Source organism: Manis pentadactyla, chromosome 2 (genome assembly GCF_030020395.1).
Source record: "Manis pentadactyla isolate mManPen7 chromosome 2, mManPen7.hap1, whole genome shotgun sequence".
In the NCBI taxonomy this organism is placed as follows: Eukaryota; Metazoa; Chordata; class Mammalia; order Pholidota; family Manidae; genus Manis; species Manis pentadactyla.
In genome coordinates, this window is record NC_080020.1 from 22,555,509 (window position 1) to 22,574,690 (window position 19,182).

Here is a 19,182-nt window from a genome sequence, read left to right on the forward strand (position 1 = left end):
TAACTTGTATCCTGTATGGTGTCCTTTATTAAACTGGTAAACGTGTTTTCCTGAGTTCAGTGAGCCACTCTAGCAAATTAATCGAACCTAAGGGGGAGGTCGTGGGAACCTCCAGTCTGCAGCAGGTAGGTCAGCACAGGTAACAGCCTGGGGCTTGCGACTGGCGTCTGGAGTTGGGGGGTGGAGGGCAGTCTTGTAGGACAGAGCTCTTAACCTGGGAACCTGGTGCTGGCTCCGGGCAGATAGCATCAGAATTGAGTTGAGTTCTCCAACACCCTGTTTGTGTTCGAAAATTGCTTGGTCTATGTGTGGGAAGACTCCCTCCCACATATTTACACACACTGGTATCGGGTCCGGGTACCAGAACGACGTTATACTACTATTACTGCTGTGTATAATATTGGTACTGTTACACATATATGTAGGGAAAAAATACACCACTGCATTTGGTGTTGGACGAGTGGAAATTACAAACTGTATTCTGGTAAATATAGAATAGCTATTATTTGCAGTATAATGAAGTTTTTACCAAAAACAATTCCAAGGACTATGCAAATTACTATCAGAAACTAAAATGGTTTCCAAAAAATTAGAGCATTTTCAAACACTCTTTTATTTTTTGACTATTATTATTATTGTGGTAAGAACTCCTCACATAATTCTTGGATCTTTTCTTAGGTGTCCTGAGCCTCTATTCTACATGTAGCTCTGGATGCCTGAGGTCTCTCTGACCATTAAAATCTGTTTTTGCCACAACCAGCCTAGAGAGGAATAGATCCTCTCAAAGGGCAGAGCTACCTCATACCCTCTCCCAAAGTTTAAAGATTCCTTTAGATTGATAAGAATTCATAGCCTTTGCCAACAAATAAATAAATAGAAGTGTTTTTTTCACAACGCTTAGGATATTTTCTCAAAAATAGTACTTCATGCTCTAGAACTGCAAATGAATGCATTCCATTTTCAGAATTTTAAAATCTTGACTAAAAAAAAAAATCTTGGCTAAAATTAAAAGGATGCAGTTCTCCCTTATTCTGTATGGGTGACCTTGTATTAAGCACTCAGAGAAAACCCCCAACTCCTAGAACTTTTCTAGGGCTCTTTTCTAGGTGACTTTTCATTCTTTTCCATTATCTTCTTTTCTTCTCAATGTCCTGGCTGAATTCTGTATGTCTCCACACTTAAGCTAATCATTTTTATTTAGCCACTCAAGTTCCATCTGTAGGGGAGTGAAGTTTTTCCTTCCCCTTCTAGGTTCTTTGGCTGGTCTAATAATTAAATTAACACAAACCACATTAACAGAAGAAAAACAAGTTTAATTTCATGATATAGGAGCCCCATAAAAATATGAGATCAATGACAGGCAACTGAGGCTTATATGCATCCTGAGCTAAGGACTGGGTTAAGGTGGGACTTGCAAAGGGAGGAGGGTAATTCACAGGACAATTAGATGAGCAGCTGCTTGGTAATTGGATGTTAACCCAGCCATACACATAGGTCATTCATGTCAGAGTTATCTCTGGAAGCAGCCCTTTCTGGGCCAGGCCCCCTCTAAATTCTTTGAGATAGTTAAGAGAGAGAAAACTTTATCTTTAATCAGCTGAGTCTTGATTGCCTTCTGCTTAAAGTAATTCACATGCCAAAGTGGCATATTTTGGGGTCACATATTCTGCTCCCCTTCAAATGAACAGAAATAATGTGAATAATGGGTATATAATCAAAAGATTGAATCTCATCCAATGACTTTCTCTGAGGGGCTGTTTCTGGTATAAAATACTTAATTATACACATACACACAAGAATATGAACCGAACATGAGAAGACAAAGTAACTCTCTGACACTGTAAAAAAATGGATGCATATTATCTGTCCTCCTCCTCAGTTTGTGCTCTTCTCAGACACCCAGCAAAGCTTTTCAGTCTTCTGCCTTAGTTCACATTCTAGCTACCAACCTTAATCTTCTCTTTTTTCCCCCCTTTTCCTTTTCTTTTCTAAAGTGTTTTATGTTATCTCCCCTCATCCAATAATGTTTATTTTTTAGAATTCTTAGTCCACTCATGCAGTTGTGGAAAAACTTCATCATCCCACATCAGCTTACCAAGTGTATCAGTTTCCTAGGGCTGCTCTAACAAATTACCACAGTTTCAGTGGCTTAAATCAAAGGAAATTTATTCTCTCATAGTTTTGGATATCAGAAGTCGAAATCAAGGTTTCAGCAGGGCTCTGTTCCCTCCAAAGGCTCTGGAGACAATGCACTGCATAGCTCTTTCACATTTGGAGGCCCCAGACACCCCGAGGCTTGCGGCCACATCGCTTCGTCTCTGCTCCATGCTCACACTGCCCCTCCTCTTCTCTATGTGTCTTTTATAAGGACACGTGTCATTGGATTTAGAGCCTACCCATATAGTCCAGAATGATCTCTGCATTTCAAAACCCCTGACTAAATGACATCAACAAAGACCTTTTTTTCCAAATAAGTTCACATTCACAGGTTCCAGGAATCAGGAAGTGGCCATATCTTTTGGGGGGCCACCGCTTAACCCATTACACCAAAAAAGAATGTTAGTCCCTTTTGAAAGTGACAGGCTCCTTGCAACAAAGTGAAAAGTTGTAGTTCATTTAACTTCTCATTTCCCATAAATTCAAAATAAGTATGGAAAAAGAAAAAAAGCAATCTGCTGCCCTGGTGTTCAGAGAGTCCACAAATCAATCTTTGGCCAGTTGCTGTTCAATTCCTAGAACACAAAACATCTTCCCCTGTAAGCAAATGCTCGTGGGGAATGCGATGCAGGCGGACTAGAGTGACGCAGGAAATACGGGACAGGCAACACTGGCAGCCGGGCTCGTAGAGAGAAGACTGCTTGCTTCTCCTCGGAGAGGCTGACTGGATGCACTTTATGTTACCTCCACAGTTTCTGAAACCAGAACTGTAAAAACAAAATCGTGGGCTGCTAGGAATGTGACAGGATTACTTTGGGATCTGCCTTGAAGTGTTTACCTCATTCACCCTAAAACCATGTATTTCTCATTTAATTTTAATACCCTCTACTTTACAGACAAGGAATCAGACTCAGAAAGGCTAAGTAGCCAACACAGAGTCTATGGCCCACATCCAGCAATTCCTAGTCTACTGCTTCTTATGGGCTTGAATTGCCTAAGACTGATCCTGTATCACAAAATTTTCCAAGATTTCCTCCAACAGACAATTAGGAAAAGTTTATGTTCTAGACAGCTGTGACCAAGAAACCAAGTTCCTGGATACTTCAGTACAGTGTTTCTCAAAGGACAGGACACTGAATTAAAAACGCACAATTTTTGGCTCTATCTTATGCCCACTGCTATGGACTGAATGTGTCCACCCAAAATTCATATACTGAATCCTAACCGTCAGGTGATGGTATTAGGAAGTGGGGACTTTGGGAGGTGGTTAGCTCAGGAGGGCAGAGATTAGCTCATGATTCCACATATGGAATCAGTGCTCTTATAAAAGAGACCCCAGACTTCCTTGCCCCTTCAGCAACATGAGTTTACAGTGAAAAGACAGCCACCTATGAGCCAGAAAGCAGGCCCTCACCAGACACCTAATCTTCTTCCAGTGCCTTGATTTTAGACTTCCAGCCTCTCAAACTGTGAGAAATAAATTTGTGTTGTTTATAAGCCACCCAGACTATGGTGTTGTGTTACAGCAGCTCAAAGACTAAGATGCCAACTATATCAGAATCTCTGTGGCTAGGGACCAGGGTTTTGCATGGGTAAAATCTCTCCAGATGATTCTGGGGCACTCTAAAATTTGAGAATCAGTCTTTGAGGGAAAACATTCAGTTTATGGATGGACAGTAAGAAACTTTCCATCTGCAAATTAGAAAATAATTTTTATTCATGATGACTAATACTAAATACTGTCACCAGAAACTAAAAGGAAATAAGATTTGCTGTGTTTGGCAGAGTAACAATATTTCCAAATGTATTAAAAAGTGTCAGGCTCCTTGCAACAAAATGAAAATGGAAGGTTAAGTGAATAACTACATGAAATGCTGGAAGAGCATTTCAGGTGGATCACATTACACTTTAACATATACACACAGAAGTGGGTGTGCACACACATCCCCCCTTCCAAGCGCACATTCTCAAAAACTGCATTTCCTTGGACCGGGTAGATATGTACAGAGGCATGCCCTTGGCATGTTAGGAGGCTGGTTTCCAATGACACAGGTTTTATTGAAGAAAGAAATCTGATGAACATAGTTACATTTGAAGTATAATAGCAGAAATTATCCCTATAATGAGAAGGGGAGCAGTATATCACAGGAGTCATTTTATTAGTGGCAAAGCAACAGTACATATATTCATGATTTTATTATAGACAATTATAACTAATGAAGAATCAAATGCAAATAAATGGTCACCATAATGTCAGTGTCCCCAGTAAAGTTCTGTCAGTCTTCTCCATGCTCCTGCCTGGCCTTGTTTGGATGCACATATATTCTTTTTTTTTTTTCTTTATTAAGGTGTCATTGATATACAATCTTATGCTCAGGTTTCACATGAACAACATTGCGGTTACTACATTGCCCCCTATTATCAAGTCCCCCCCACATACCCTATAACAGTCACTGTCCATCAGCGTAGTAAGATGTTATAGAGTCACTACTTGTCTTCTCTGTGCCATACTGCCTTCCCTGTGCCCCCACTATCTTATGTGCTAATCATAACGCCCCTTAATCCACTTATCCCTCCCTCCCTTCCCACCCATCCTCCCCAGTCCCTTTCCCTTTGGTAACCGCTAGCCCATTCTTGGGTTCTGTGAGTCTGCTGTTGTTTTGTTCCTTCAGTTTTTGCTTTGTTGTTATACTCCACAGATGAGTGAAATCATTTGGTACTTGTCTTTCTCCGCCTGGCTTATTTCACTGTGCAAATTGCCCTCTAGCTCCATCCATGTTGCTGCAAATGGTAGGATTTGTTTTCTTCTTATGGCTGAATAATATCCCATTGTATATATGTACCACATCTTTTTTATCCATTCATCTACTGATGGACACTTGGATTGCTTCCATATCTTGGCTATTGTAAATAGTGCTGCAATAAACATAGTGGTGAATATGTCTTTTTGAATCTGTGATCTTGTTTTCTTTGGGAAAATTCCTAAGAGTAGGATTCCCGGGTCAAATGGTATTTCTGTTTTTAGTTTTTTGAGGAACCTCCCTACTGCTTTCCACAATGGTTGAACTCATTTACATTCCCACCAGCAGTGTAGGAGGGTTCCCCTTTTTCCGCATCCTCGCCAGCATTTGTTGTTGTTTGTCTTTTGGATGGTGGCCATCCTCATTGGTGTGAGGTGATACCTCATTGTGGTTTTAATTTGCATTTCCCTGATAATTAGTGATGTGGAGCATCTTTCCATGTGCTTGTTGGCCATCTGAATTTCTTCTTTGGAGAAGTGTTCATATCCTCTGCCCATTTTTTAATTGAGTTATTTGCTTTTTGGGTATTGAGGCATGTGAGCTCTTTATATATTTTGGATGTTAACCCCTTATCGGACATGTTATTTATGAATACATTCTCCCATACTGTAAGGATGGCTTTTTGTTCTGTTGATAGTGTCCTTTGCTGTACAGAAGCTTTTTAGTTTGATGTACTCCCATTTGATCATTTTTGCTTCTGTTTCCCTTGCCCAAGCAGATATTTTCATGAAAAAGTTGCTCATTTTTATATTCAAGAGATTTTTGCCTATGTTTTATTCCAAGAGTTTTATGGTTTCATGACTTCCATTCAGGTCTTTGATACATTTTGAGTTTACTTTTGTGTATGGGGTTAGACAGTAATCCAGTTTCATTCTCTTATATATAGTTGTCCAGTGGTGCCAACACCAGTTGTTGAAGAGGCTGTCCTTTCTCCATTTTATGTCCATGGCTCCTTTATCATATATTAATTGGCCATATACACATGGGTTTATATCTGGGCTCTCTAGTCTATTCAATTGGTTTATGGCTCTGTTCTTGTGCCAGTACCAAATTGTCTTGATTACTGTGGCTTTGTAGTAGAGCCTGAAGTTGAAGAGCATAATTCCCCCAGCTTTATTCTTCCTTCTCAGGATTGTTTTGGCTATTTGGGGTCTTTTGTGGTTCCAACTGAATTTTAGAGCATTTGTTCTAGTTCATTGAAGAATGCTGTTGGTATTTTAATAGGGATTGCATTGAATCTGTAGATTGCTTTAGGCAGGATGGCCATTTTGACAATATTAATTCTTCCTACCCATGAGCATGGGATGTGTTTCCATTTATTGATGTCTTCTTTGATTTCTCTCAAGAGTGTCTTGTAGTTTTCAGGGTATAGGTCTTTCACCTCCTTGGTTAGCTTTATTCCTAGGTATTTTATTCTTATTGATGTAATTGTGAATAGAATTGTTTTCCTGATTTCTCTTTCTGCTAGTTCGTCATTAGTGTATAGGAAAGCAACAGATTTCTGTATATTAATTTTGTATCCTGCAACTTTGATGAATTCAGATATTAGTTGTAGTAGTTTTGGAGTGGATTCTTTAGGGTTTTTTATGTACAATATCATGTCATCAGATGCACATATATTCTAAATATTATCTCTACTTGCAGCCCCCTCAATTCTTTCATTTGAGCCCTTGACCTTTTTCCAGTCTTACATAAAAGGCTATGAAAAATTATTACAGTTCCTGTTGCATTTTCCTACCAGATTATTACTGTTTGGCCTGTTAGAAAAATCCTAGAGATGCCACTGAGTACATGCAATTTTGTATTTTGCTTTTTGTTGCTTAACATTATAATAGACAGCACTCAGTTGCCATGTTCTATCCCATTGTTTGTACAGCATTTACCAGAGCACTTCTCTGGCTATATAGATATTGCAATTGTTTCTTTTTTCTGTAGTAATTCTCAAATTAGTTGGTTGTTTCTGGAGTTAGGGTTGGGGAGGGGAGAGTTTGGAAGAAAGGTTACTAGAGCTTTTAGTTACCACAAGAAATAGCGTTCTCTCTGATTTACTATGTATTCTTTTCTTCCCAAGTCTGATTTCTGCTAACTTCAGAAAAGATAGTGTTAAAAGATAAGTGGAAACATGAACTATCATGTATTCATTAATGTGTTCATTAATTCTTACCTATAAGCATGCACATATTCTCTTAACTTTTTAAAATGTAAGTCATTCCACAACTAAATAATATAATCTAAGCACTAAGTTCAATAAATTTAATTTTAAAAATACTGCAGTTTACTATCATAATCTTTATTTTTCAAAGTGGCGAATATATTTGGAATTCATATTTTCACTCCCTTTTCAAAATCCGCTGCACAGTGCCTTCACACCCTGGATGGCGCTCACGTGACTACCTCACTGTCCTTACTGGAAGTGCTTCAGAAGCTGCCGAGGAAAGTGCTCGTTTCATTACCACCGCCAGACCTCTCCGAATCCTTGAGATTGCCAGTTCCTGGCATCTTTATTTCTCCAAGACCATCTGCTCACATTAACAGAGCTCCTTCTCCACCAATGAATCGCATGGTGGACTTAGAAGTGAAATTGCTAGGTCAGTAATTGACGGGGATTAACAGACTTCTCTTCCATCTAGGTCAACCAAGGTGCACTCTAGCAAAATTAAATAAAAAGGGCTTTAAAATAGGGACTTATGTGCTTAAAAATCATTGAAAGGATTGGAGAAGAATAGAAGGCAGGGATTAAGAGCATCCTTTCCAGCCAACACTGCAGAACTGGCCCTCTTGCAGGGCTCCAACTTCTGCCACGACTGGGAAGCTAGGGGATAAGAAAGCTGGTCGGGGCTGTGGGCCTTGGGCCTGCCCCACCTCAGCTACAGGCTGGGTACCAGAAAGCTGCTGGCTTGGCTCCAGAGCACACTGCAGCTTCTGGATCACACCGGCACCATGAGTGCCTCAGACCCTGGTGCATTTCTCCCCACTCAACTAGTTTCCAAACTGAAACCTCAAATGCATGCATCTGGTTAGCAAAACCTAAAATCATGTCTGAATCTCCAGCTACAGGGTAGTTAGGGAAATCGTTTTTCACATTCAATGTAGTTTTTCACTGTGTAGCCCCTGCCACCCAGGAAGACATGTTAGAAAACAGAAAAACGTTGCAGTAAATGCTGAGCAAACATCAGAATCTTATCTCATGTATCATCTTCTTCTTGATCATTTTCCCCAGTCGCGTTGTCTCTCACCTCTGTATTACAGCCTTATGCCTGGAAAGAGTTGTCTGTTCCCACTGTCTCCATTTCCTCACCTGACCTTCCACTCGTTATTTAATCACAAAGTATGCTCGCAGCCATCATATAGCACCTCTTCCCACAAGGCCTCTTTGATCTCCTTGCTCCACCTTGACCCCTGCCTGCTTCCACTCCAGTGCAGTGTTGGCCATGTTCTGCACTCAGCCCCTCATTCCTCTGTATACTCTGCCTGATGATCCCATCCATCTGTGAGACATAGCTGCTATATGCAGAGATCCCCTAAATCAGAACTCTAGCCATAACATCTTTCCCAAGGAGCAGACCCAGATTTCCAACTGCATTCTGAGAATGTCCACCTGAAGACTGTGGGCACCTTAAACCCAACATGGCCAGTACTAAATCCATCACCTTGCTTCTAAATCTCCTTCCTCCTGCATTCTGTGTTTGTCTAATTGTACAAGTCACCTGCTTGCTAGAACCCTGGATGGAAGTCAGTCTGATTCTTCTCTTTCCCTTTCTGTTCCTACATTCAAACTGTTTCTAGGGCCCATAAATTCAGTAGAACTCTTTTACCTGAGTTCCTGAGTTTAATAAGCACTCTTTGAAGAAAGACCCTGGACATGCTCATTCTAGCACTTTATTGGAAATTGCTTGCATACATCAGTGAAATCAGATCAAAGTAAAAGCATCATTTTCACACAATAATATCCTGATATCTGTGCTAACTTCTTTTATAATTTAATAAATCCCACGGTGCTCCTGTGGCCAAAGAGCTTGGGTGGTCCAGAAATCTGGCTGTATAAATATAAATCATAGCTTGTAAAATAACCATCATTGTTCTGAGTTAGTTCAAAAGTCCTGGGAATATCTCTGAAAAGATAAGTCTGTACCTTGGATTGGCTGCACTGCCAGTGGGAGGGGCTGGAAGGAGTACACGGGGCACCCTGGAGTGGATCACAGCAGGGGCAGGGCAGAGAACAGAGCTTCTCTAGTGGGGGCACGCGGGGTGGAGGCTGGAGGTCCTGAAAGCCAGCCAGGAAACTCAGCCACCCTGCATTTTCCAACACTGCTTGAGGATCAAAGCACTGAGATTCCAGTGGGGAACGAAGCCTATCACCCCAGCTCCCTTGACATTTCCAAGAAATGGCAGAGCCCTCTTCCAGATTGCACAGGGGCAGAAACTCTGGCACAAAGAAGGTCCTGGGAAGTTCTATCCATCCCTCACCCCCTGCCGTGTTCAGTCCCCTCCCAAATTAGAAAACTTGAGACAGTGGCCCCTCAAAGAAAATAACTGAGCTTATGTGCTGCTGGCCCCTTGGGATAAGGACGGGGGCCTGTGCTCAGGGTGATCTGAGGGGAGCTGGCAAAGGCTGCCCCAGTGTCTCCTCCTCCCATGGAGGCCATCACCATGATTCTTTGGTTCTCCAAAGCTGCTTAGCTTTTAGCAGTAACACCTGTTTATCTGTGGCAGCATTAATGCTCACAAACAGCTGTAACGTCACTAAGCCACAATTCTCACAACCTATGAGGTAGCAAGGGCAGGGATCACTAGCCCCATTTGGGAGATAAGGAACCCATAACTCATAGAATGAGGTTCCTTGACTGAACTCATGCGGCTGGCCAGTGGTAGACCCAGGTCTCCTCTCGCATACCAAGCTCCAGAGTCCTGGCTCCAAAGTCCTTCCCGCCACTTTTCTGAGAACAGGGAGGAGGCTGGGGAACACTGTCCCTCACCTGCCCCTCTTGGGAGATTCTCAGACAGCCCCGCTGAGGACACGGTGAGTCCGCATGCGATAGATGATGACCACAGTGGCCGGGCAGAGCAACAGGGAGGTCATGATGACAATGGTGGCCAGGATGATGAGGACAATGACCCAGATATCCAGGATGTGCTTGGGGAGCACGACTTCCATGGGGACCTGGCTGACAGCATCCATGCTGCTTCACTCTGCAAGAGACAGGAAAGAGGAAATCACTGTTTGTACCCTTTCCCTGCCTCCCTAGTTGAACGGAAACCTGCTCCAGGAGTCAGAAGCTTGGGTCCGTCACCAGCTGTGTGCTCACTATGGCTGCTAGATCAGTCATAATAATGGCCTCGCTTACGGAGGGCTTCCTGTGAGTCAGGCCCTGTGCTAGGCACTCTGAGTGTGTTAACTCACTTAGCCCTCACCTCAGCCACCAACCCTATGAGGAAGGGACTATTATTGTCATCTTTTTTATTTCTTGGCCTTTACCTTCAGTTATTCCCATTTTATAGATGAGGACTCTAAATTCTTAAAAGTTGAAGATGTGGTTAATTTGCCCAAGGAAGGGAAGCCAGATCGCTGAGACTCCAGGGCCTCCATGTTTAACTATTAAGATACCACCAATCTGTTCCTTCACCTGTAAAATGGGAAATTCACTGTTTTTGGCTCTCTTTATCCCTTCTCCCATTCTCTTGGTAACAGAACCTCCTCTTTTCTATGGAGAATCAACCTACTCTGTGTGGGTTAGTGAGGACACTCGCCTGAGCACAGGGATGAATATGTGGCCTAGGCTTGGCCACTCCAAATCCCCACAGCCTCAACTCAGGAAGAGGCCAGTGACCCAGGCTAGGTCACCCAAAGTCCTCCCAGGGCTTTTGTGCACAGGCTATTGGGAAAGATGATTCTTCCTGCTGGGATTGCAACACTTACAGGATGTGAGTCTGGAAAGAATGAGTGTGAAGCTCTCTCACCCACATGTAGAGTCTGTCCTAGAGATGGAAAGAGAAATGGAGCCTTGATGACCTCTTCTGAGCACTTGAACCCAGCCCAGTCTGCAACCCTGGGCATCCCACATACATAAGCTAATGATTCCCTGGCTTTGTTTAAGCCAGTGTCAGTTTGGTTTCTCTTGCCTGTAGTTAGGAGTTCTGAGGGATAAAGATGGAAGTCAGCTGTTCCCAAATTTTTCAATTACATTGCCCTTAGTAGGTGTGTCTTAGTAATTTTTTCACAGCACTCTAGGGCAAAAGAAATACCTGCAGTACCATGTATTACATAGTTAGATTCAAACTATAAGCATTTATGACCTAATGCTTATTTTTAATTTCGTTCTTAACCAGTTACTTACTAATGGGGGTGTGTGCAATGTCAGGCACTGCACAACTTTCCAAACTCTGGAGTCAGACTGGACAAGGCCCTCCTCACCTCCTATCCCAATTCACTTGTGCTCAATACTTCTGTATCATGGCCCCTGCCAGAAACTCAGCTCCACAAAATAGACCATCACCAAAAGGAATGTAGTGAGATCAATGTTAAACTGTCCACTATCTTGAGCTAGTAGCTTGCACAGTGTCTGAGAGATGTCAAATATCAATACCCCTGATGAAAATTTTAAAGACCCTCCAGTCCCCAAACACCACTTTTCCAATGAGTACACTGTAGGCTCAGGGCACAACTTAGGAATACACTTCTTGCCCAGCAGGCATACGGTTGGAACAAACAATCTCTCATGGTTCCTTCTAGATCTCAAATCTGTAGTTCTGTGATTCTAGTTCCCAGGAAAAATTCCCAGTTGCAGTCCTATTTCCTGCTTTTACCTAATCAGTTAATTTTCCTGTCTAATGCCTTTGGCTTCAAGCCCACTGTTGCTCCTCTAAGTAAGGTACTGATTACCATACCCAAGGTAGAGTCCCCGACATATACATACAAGGATGTTCATTCCTGCATTGTCTGTTGTAGCAACTGACACAAAAAAAGTGTCCATTAATGGTAAAATTGAGTATATTCATACAATGGAATACCATGCAGCTATTTTCATTCATTCATTTAATAAATATAGTGCTTACTCCATACACCAAAGAATTGTTCCAAGTGTGTTACAAATATTAACTTATTTAACAGTCATTAAAAAGAATGATCAATCGTCTGTGGTGAGATCCAAAACTTTTTAAGTGGAAAAAAAGTAAAGTTCAGGATAACATGTATAGGATGACTCTTTCAGTCCAAATTTTGTAGAATCAGATCGATAGGTGAGGATATATAAATATAAAGTCACTTATTAGCAGAATCCAAAGGAAGTGTTAATGGTGACTGCCTTTGGGAGCTGGACTTGGAGTGGGGGACGTTTTTGCTTCTCAGTCTTCATTTTTTGTACTGTTTGAATTTTCCAAACATGAGCATGTCTTACTTTTGATTTTTTTAAGTCAAGTGCATTGAGGGGGAAATGGACTTTTTTGATTTTTCTTTCTTTATAATTCTTTGTATTAAAAAGAATAAATACAAAATCTTACAACTACAGACTATCTACTGTTAAAAGAACATATGGGATGTGAACAGTTCCCAGGAATGGGTTGTTTTAATTTGTCTGATTTCTCTCAGACTGTTCAAGTTCAGTTGGACAATATCCACCATATCATAGATAAGTTTTCACAAATGCCTAAGGTGCCTAACTGGTTTTCTTGGTTTCACTGGAGATGGCTGGTAATTATAGGTCTGCTTTGGTTATGTAACTGTATTCCTATTATGTTAATATGTGTAAGCAATTTAATTAGTAGTTTAAAACCTATACATGCTGAAGTTACTCTACAAGAAGATATGTCAAAGAAATAATCAATCTTCCCAAGTTTTCTTCCGTCTGCTACTCCTATAGCTTTTCTTTTTCCTTCCTAATTACAACCCTTAAATAGAATTCATGCCTCATATTGAATTTACTGAGTATCATAATTCTTCCAAGTGGTAAAGACACCTCAAGGCAAATACTGGGCATAAAAGCCACAGGGCATAAATATGCAAAGAAGTAAAAAGCTAACCTTTTCAAACAATAAGGCTTCTCTCTCACTTACCAACTTCACATTTCCCTGTATGGCCCCGGAAGATGACTGGTTAGCCAGAGACGGGTAAGATTCCTCAAGGGAGGAACAACCTAAGACAGGCACAGTCGCAGGGGGGCCATCAGGTGAGAAATTGGGGATCAACAGAGGTGAGGCTTAGAACCTCACCCCCCCTGTTCTGAGAGAAATCTTCTGCATCCGTGGATGTTTTATTGCCCTGGTCTAGCTTGGATTAACACATAGTCTACAGGCACACACCTGATCATCTACATTTGCTCTCTTACAGCACTAAACTATGTTTTCTACCTTTATCTTGTATCTACCTACCACTTCAGCATTTTATTTTTTAAAAAAAATAATAATAATAAAGGGAGAAATGTGGGATTCACATATAAATCAAATATAAAAATCAAACGAATATTAATATTTGACCTGATTGTTTATAGTTCATAATGACTGATCAAAACCGAAAGTTTCTGTGATGACTGCCCTTGGACTGTTCACCATGTAACAACTTATTCACTATGTAAGAATTTGTCCACCGTGTAAGAACTTGTTCGTTATGCTTCAGAAGATTGGAGACTGATGAGAATTAGGCTGGGGGTGGATTAATGATTGTGCATTGAGCATTGAGTCCCCTATACAGAATTTTATTGTTGTTAACAACCATTTGATCAATAAATATGAGAGATGCCCTCTCAAAAAAAAAAAAAAGAATAAATACATACATATGTAATTTTCAAGTTAAATAAAATTGAAGTATGAGACTAGATCAGTGGTCACCAAATGCCATATACTGTGCTAAGAAGAACCACCTTAGGACAGTACAAAAAATGCTGATTTCTTGGTCCCATTACAGCTTTATGAGGTAGACTCAATGGGAAGGGGCCTTTTGCCCCCCATTTCCCAGGCAATTTGAATGTGCAGTCAGGTTTGGGAGCCCCTGGACTCAATGACTTCTAAGGCCTCTGTGACTCTTTCCAGCTCTATGACGTAGAAGCTCTGTAGCAAAGTCAGATCTGAGCAAGTTCCAGAAGAAGGAGAAGCCTCTGTCAAAGCTCTCCGGGGCCACGGGATTATCAGGCAGAGGATGGAGAGGCACAGGCTGGCCCTGCCTGAGCCTTGGAAACATGGCCAGTCTCTCCAAGGTCTAAGGCACAGAAGCATGCGTCACAGGAGATGCACACTGTTAAAGAGGGACGTGGGTGGGAAAAATCATTCTTTGTGGTCTCCTGATTACATCAACAGCTAGTTTGCCTTGAGCCAAAGAACTCCGCAAAAGCCCTTTCCAGTATAAACCCATTAACATCAAACAGTTTCTGTGACTACAAATTCCAAGAATACATAATACCGTGGCTGCTTTTCATAAGGAAAACCTGTCATTTACAGGAACTCAGGCTTCAGGGCCCATCCACAAGCAAAAATCATGAACTTCAAAGCTAGAACCAGCCGTATTTCACAGATGCAAAACTGAGGGCTAAGGTCTTCCCCCACCTTCAACTTGGCCCCCTTCCAGAATAATCATTTAAAGACAAAAATTTGATCAAGTCACTGCCTCTAACTAATACAGAACAGTAGATGAATAAACGGCACTTTTTCTTAGCCTGTATTCTAGACTGTACCTATATTCTCTCTCACACAGGAAATTTTTTAAAACCCCAATCACAAAAACAAAAGCAGAGCTGTCTAGATTGCTAAGGAGGGGCCAAAGAGGGGGATTTAGGGTCCTACCCATTCAGTGGGGCTGTTAAACATCCTTAGGGGTCCTAAGCTCTAGAGACTAGGGTATTCATTCCCTTCAATTCAAGTGAAAAGTAATACTAAACCATAACACAAAGCATGTACATGTTATGATGAAATTAAAGTCTTTTTTTTCTTCTAACTAGAAAATCTGAGAAAATAACTTTTCCCAGTTACTTTTTTGGTGTCCCTGCTTAGCACAGCCTGCTTGCTTGGTACAGCACAGTTGTTCATCTTCCCCTTGACCCCTTGGGCTCCTCAAAACACAGTTTGAAAACCACAGGTTGTGACTTTGCCAGGGGTCGTTCCAGAGCTACTGCTCAGACTGACTGACCGTACACAACGTGGCCTGGCATCAGGGGGCACAGGGAGGCCTAGCTCCCTATTTCAGACTTCTTAATCTGTTAGGCAGAAAAACACACATGAGTGGGGTGAACAGAGAATAAAGCCAGTAAAGCCCCCTAAAAGGGACTCAAAGAGTTAACCAGATATAACCAGAGAAACAGAAAGGACTCACAGAGTTAATTAGTTAATTAGTTGAAGTTTCAAAGGCCAGGAGTGACTGGGAATGTCCGGATATTCCCCAGATGAAAAACAGTTCCCCAAAGAAAAACATCAGAGTGCAGCCCATGTCTTCCTTGTACCAATTAGATGAGGCCTCCAGGGCCAAAGATGTCAGTCCGGGACTTCCCTGCCCTGCCCCATGAGGCACGGCAGGGAGATGGGACAAGGGTCATGCCATAGTGAAATCTCCTTAGCCTGTGAAGAAGGATGAGTTTATTCTTTTTAATCTATATGCTGTTCTTCCACTTCTTCCAGCCCTGCAATAAATTAAATAACTTTGTAACCAGGACAGGAGATAGACCTCTGAAGTATAAATGAACCTATGTGGATAAGGATGGCTGAGATCTGGGCCAACACAGTCACCTAAATAACCCTATTCTTAGGACAAAACTTCAAAGGAATGATGAATCACCTGTATACATCATGCCTTATGCTGCCTCCTCTCTGAGGTTGCCTACACTCCCTTCTTTGAGTGTGTACATTTTGCCTTAATTAAAGACTTCTTACTGCTCAACTTATTACGTTTTGTCTCTGAGCTCTTCCAGCGGTAAGCTTCTTTGTCATCTGCTATTTCATTCTATTCTCCAGACATAAGCACATATTCTCCTTCTGTCTCTGTTCTATTCCAGATAAGTAGGGAGGGGCTGCTAAGAGCTCTGGTTTGCACTTGCAAGTTCCCATTGTCTGGGTGACCGGACAGAACTGCAACTGTACAACCATGCTCTTTAGTAGCCTTCCTGTCTAACCTTAGGCAGGCCCGCTCTGTTACTCTGTGCAGAGTGAAATAAAATTTACTTTGCCTTCTTGACTTTGTTTTCACTCTGACTTCTCTGCATCTCCAAACCAAATTCCTTCCCAACAAATTCGCAGACATGTTCTTTCCCATGTAATGGGGGTTCCAGTCACTTCCACCTCTCCACACTGTGAAAGAAACATTTTGCCCCAAAATAAGAACTACACAAACCATATGTTCAGCATCTTTAATGGCATGCTAGAAAAATCTGCTTGAGAAAAAACAGGACTCTAAGCTTCTGCTAGCTGACTTCTGTTTGACCTCTGTTTGGCATCTGAGTGCACTGGCTCCTTGTGAATGCATAAAACCCTGTTTCTTATAATGTTTTTCATGTAATTGTAGATTAATGATACCAAAATAAAAATAAAATAAAATAAAACCCTGTTTCTTGGTACATCTAACTAATAAGCATAGATCATTCTGCTTATGTTACACTTTACAGATATTTTTACTTGTTACTTCTGATTAATGGGTCATGTTAGAATATGGCCCAAACCATTCATGTCACAAGTTTAACCTTGTCATTGATAAAAACATGATGTTTTTATGACCAGGGGACATAAAACAGCAGTGAGGCCTCAACTCTTGTCATTTTAAACTGGCATACTTTATCTGCTAATTGCCTCATTAATGAATAATAAACTTTGCCATATGTGCAATATAAGTTTGTCTAAGAAACTGCATTCACAGCACAGTGAATTGACAAGCAAAGGAACCAGTCACTGACGCCACTGGGCCCTGTACCACCAACCCTGTGAGCTGGGTACACCATGGCTCCTCTTTGGATCATGAGTTTATGCAACTTAGACAATTCAATGGAAAAGTAAATAATCCCAAAATGACTATTTTTTTATCCATTAACCAGACTAAGTGTAAGGGTAAAAAATAGTAGTTCCTCCAAAAGAGGAAAACATTGTACCTTCTTCAAAGGCAGAAAATTCATCCCATCTATCAAGCACCCCACTGGGTCCGATCTAAGAAGGAAAGAGGGGTGCCCCGCTGCCTTCTTGGGAAACATCAGCTTTTACTTCTGGGCCATTTTTCTTAAGCAACTGAAAGTCCGTTTGTGAAAAAAGAGTCACTGTTTCAGCCAATCACAGCATATGGTGAATTTTCTAATTTTCTAACAACAATATAATTTCATAAATTAAAATTTCCTACAAGGAGCAGTTTTAGAATTAACTGTATTTAAAACGACTAATCTGTGCTCTTAACCACTTTTCATTTATGAAATTCACTCTCCAGCAAGCAACTTTTACCTCTTTGGGAGAGAATATTGGTTTGGGTTGAGCACTATCAGGACAAGCAACTCTGTCCAAGATATTCATTCATTCATTCATTCACTCATTTGTTAAGTACTTGCTGTATACAAGATACTCTTTAAGAATTACTATTATTAACTCAGAACACATAACTCTTTTATTTCCAAAAAGCACAGAAGAGTTAAGTACCCCTCCCCTTATGTTCTCAAACACAGAGTCATACAAGCCAGCATTTGTTTAGTCAACACCAAGTGCTAAGTACTGTGCTAGGCCTTGTCCCATACATTAAGTTATTTAACCTTCACAATAATCCTCTGTGGGGTATATTATTTTACAGATGTGGAAACTAAAGCTGAGAGAGGTTAACTGGTTAGTGCTCTTAAAGCGAAATAAATGGGATTCAAACTCAGGTCTCCTGACCCCATATTCACCCCTACATGCAGCTATACCTCCAAAGCACCCACACAGACCCAGGACTGAGAGCACAGACTAGGCCAGATCCACAGCCCACTTCTAAGTCCAGGTCAGATTCTTACGGCTTTCAGCCAAGGCCAATCTCAGTTTAGAGAGGTAAGAAGAGATATATGCAGTCTACAAAGGTCAGGACTTTCACTTCTGTTAATGGCAAGCTATACAATTTTGAACAATCGTATTAGTGAGGACAAGTAGAAAAACTAGACCAAAAAAACCATTTGAAGGCACTAAGAAGTAATAAAATAACAAAAAACTATAATTATGAAGGCTAAGATCTGGGAGAAGAAGACAGAAAAATCCAGGGAAGTAAGCCTGGCATTTGCAGCATTTCCTCTAGTGGAGGAAAATGGAAACTAAGCAGTGTTTCTGACAGACTCAGGAGTCCAAGACTGCCAAAACAGGGAGAATAAAACCCTGTTATTTTGAGGTTGGACTTCAAAGAATGTTCTCAGTGTTTAGAGTGAACTAGAAGTATACCAATCCCAGAGAATGCTACCCAGCTTTGAATCATCATAGCCTCTGAAACTGAATTAAGGTTGTTCCAGTCTTCTAGTACCTCCAGGTACCTGGGAGAAGCAAACCTTTCTAGAGGAGATAGCATCACAATAGGCTTCAAATTTTTTTAATTCAAATATAATATCCAATACAAAACCAAAAATAAGCAGGAATGGAAAAGATAATATGACAAAAACAGAACCATGAGAAACAACAGACAGTAGAAAAAGATCTGCCAGGGCTCCAGCTACTGGAATCATGAGACAGTCACACACTATGAATAACTTTGCTTACAATGTCCAAGGAGAAAAAAAAAAATCCAAGATTGAGAATTTTGGCAGAGAACTGGAAGCTATAAGAAAGAACACAACAGATTACTTTTTAAAGAACCAAATAGAAATTCTAGAACTGAAAAATACAATAATAGAAATTAAAAATTCAACAGCAGATGAAACATCACTGAAAAAAAGAGTTAAATGAACTGGAGGATAGATCAGAAAGAAAATAAACCTAGAATGAAGCAGGGAGAAATAAAAGGATGGAAAATACAGAAAACTGGTTAAGGGGCATAGAGGAAAGAGTGACAAGGTACAACATATATGTAATTGGAGTCCTAGAAAGAGAGAAGAGAGAATGGGGCAGAAATATGTTAGAATAAGTAATAAAAGAATTTTCCAGACCTGATAAAATACATCAACTCACAAACTAAAGAAACCCTATGAAACCTTAGCAGGATAAATATAATGAAACCCTATAGCAAATATGTTGAAAACCAAAGATAAGATAAAAAAGATTAACTTCATTGAAAACCAATTAAACAACAGCTAACTTTCCAACAGAAATGACAGAATCTGGAAAA

General features: G+C 40.9%; 2 protein-coding genes across 10 annotated transcripts in view; one reads left to right on the forward strand and one right to left on the reverse strand.

Annotated features, from left to right (window-relative positions):
* ZNF300 (zinc finger protein 300) overlaps window positions 1-19,182 on the forward strand; it is a 131,639-nt gene that overhangs the window by 98,586 nt on the left and 13,871 nt on the right. Inside the window, exon 8 of one of the 3 annotated variants that reach the window (XR_008993279.1) lies at window positions 7,318-7,438. The exons of the other annotated variants lie outside the window; for them this stretch is intronic. The gene's annotated coding sequence lies outside the window, so the exon portion shown is untranslated. Of the gene's footprint in view, window positions 1-7,317; window positions 7,439-19,182 lie in introns of those variants that run through there. 3 annotated transcript variants of the gene reach the window in all.
* SMIM3 (small integral membrane protein 3) overlaps window positions 1-19,182 on the reverse strand; it is a 126,142-nt gene that overhangs the window by 96,913 nt on the left and 10,047 nt on the right. For 2 of the 7 annotated variants that reach the window (XM_036881489.2, XM_036881484.2), the window contains exon 2: window positions 8,824-10,148. In XM_036881489.2, coding sequence (XP_036737384.1) covers window positions 9,955-10,137 — 183 coding nt within the window. In that variant the 5' untranslated portion in view covers window positions 10,138-10,148 and the 3' untranslated portion in view covers window positions 8,824-9,954. Of the gene's footprint in view, window positions 1-606; window positions 2,925-7,471; window positions 7,606-8,823; window positions 10,149-10,875; window positions 12,430-15,252; window positions 15,557-19,182 lie in introns of those variants that run through there. The other 5 variants (XR_008993298.1, XM_057490679.1, XM_057490686.1 and 2 more) reach the window with 5 other exon arrangements.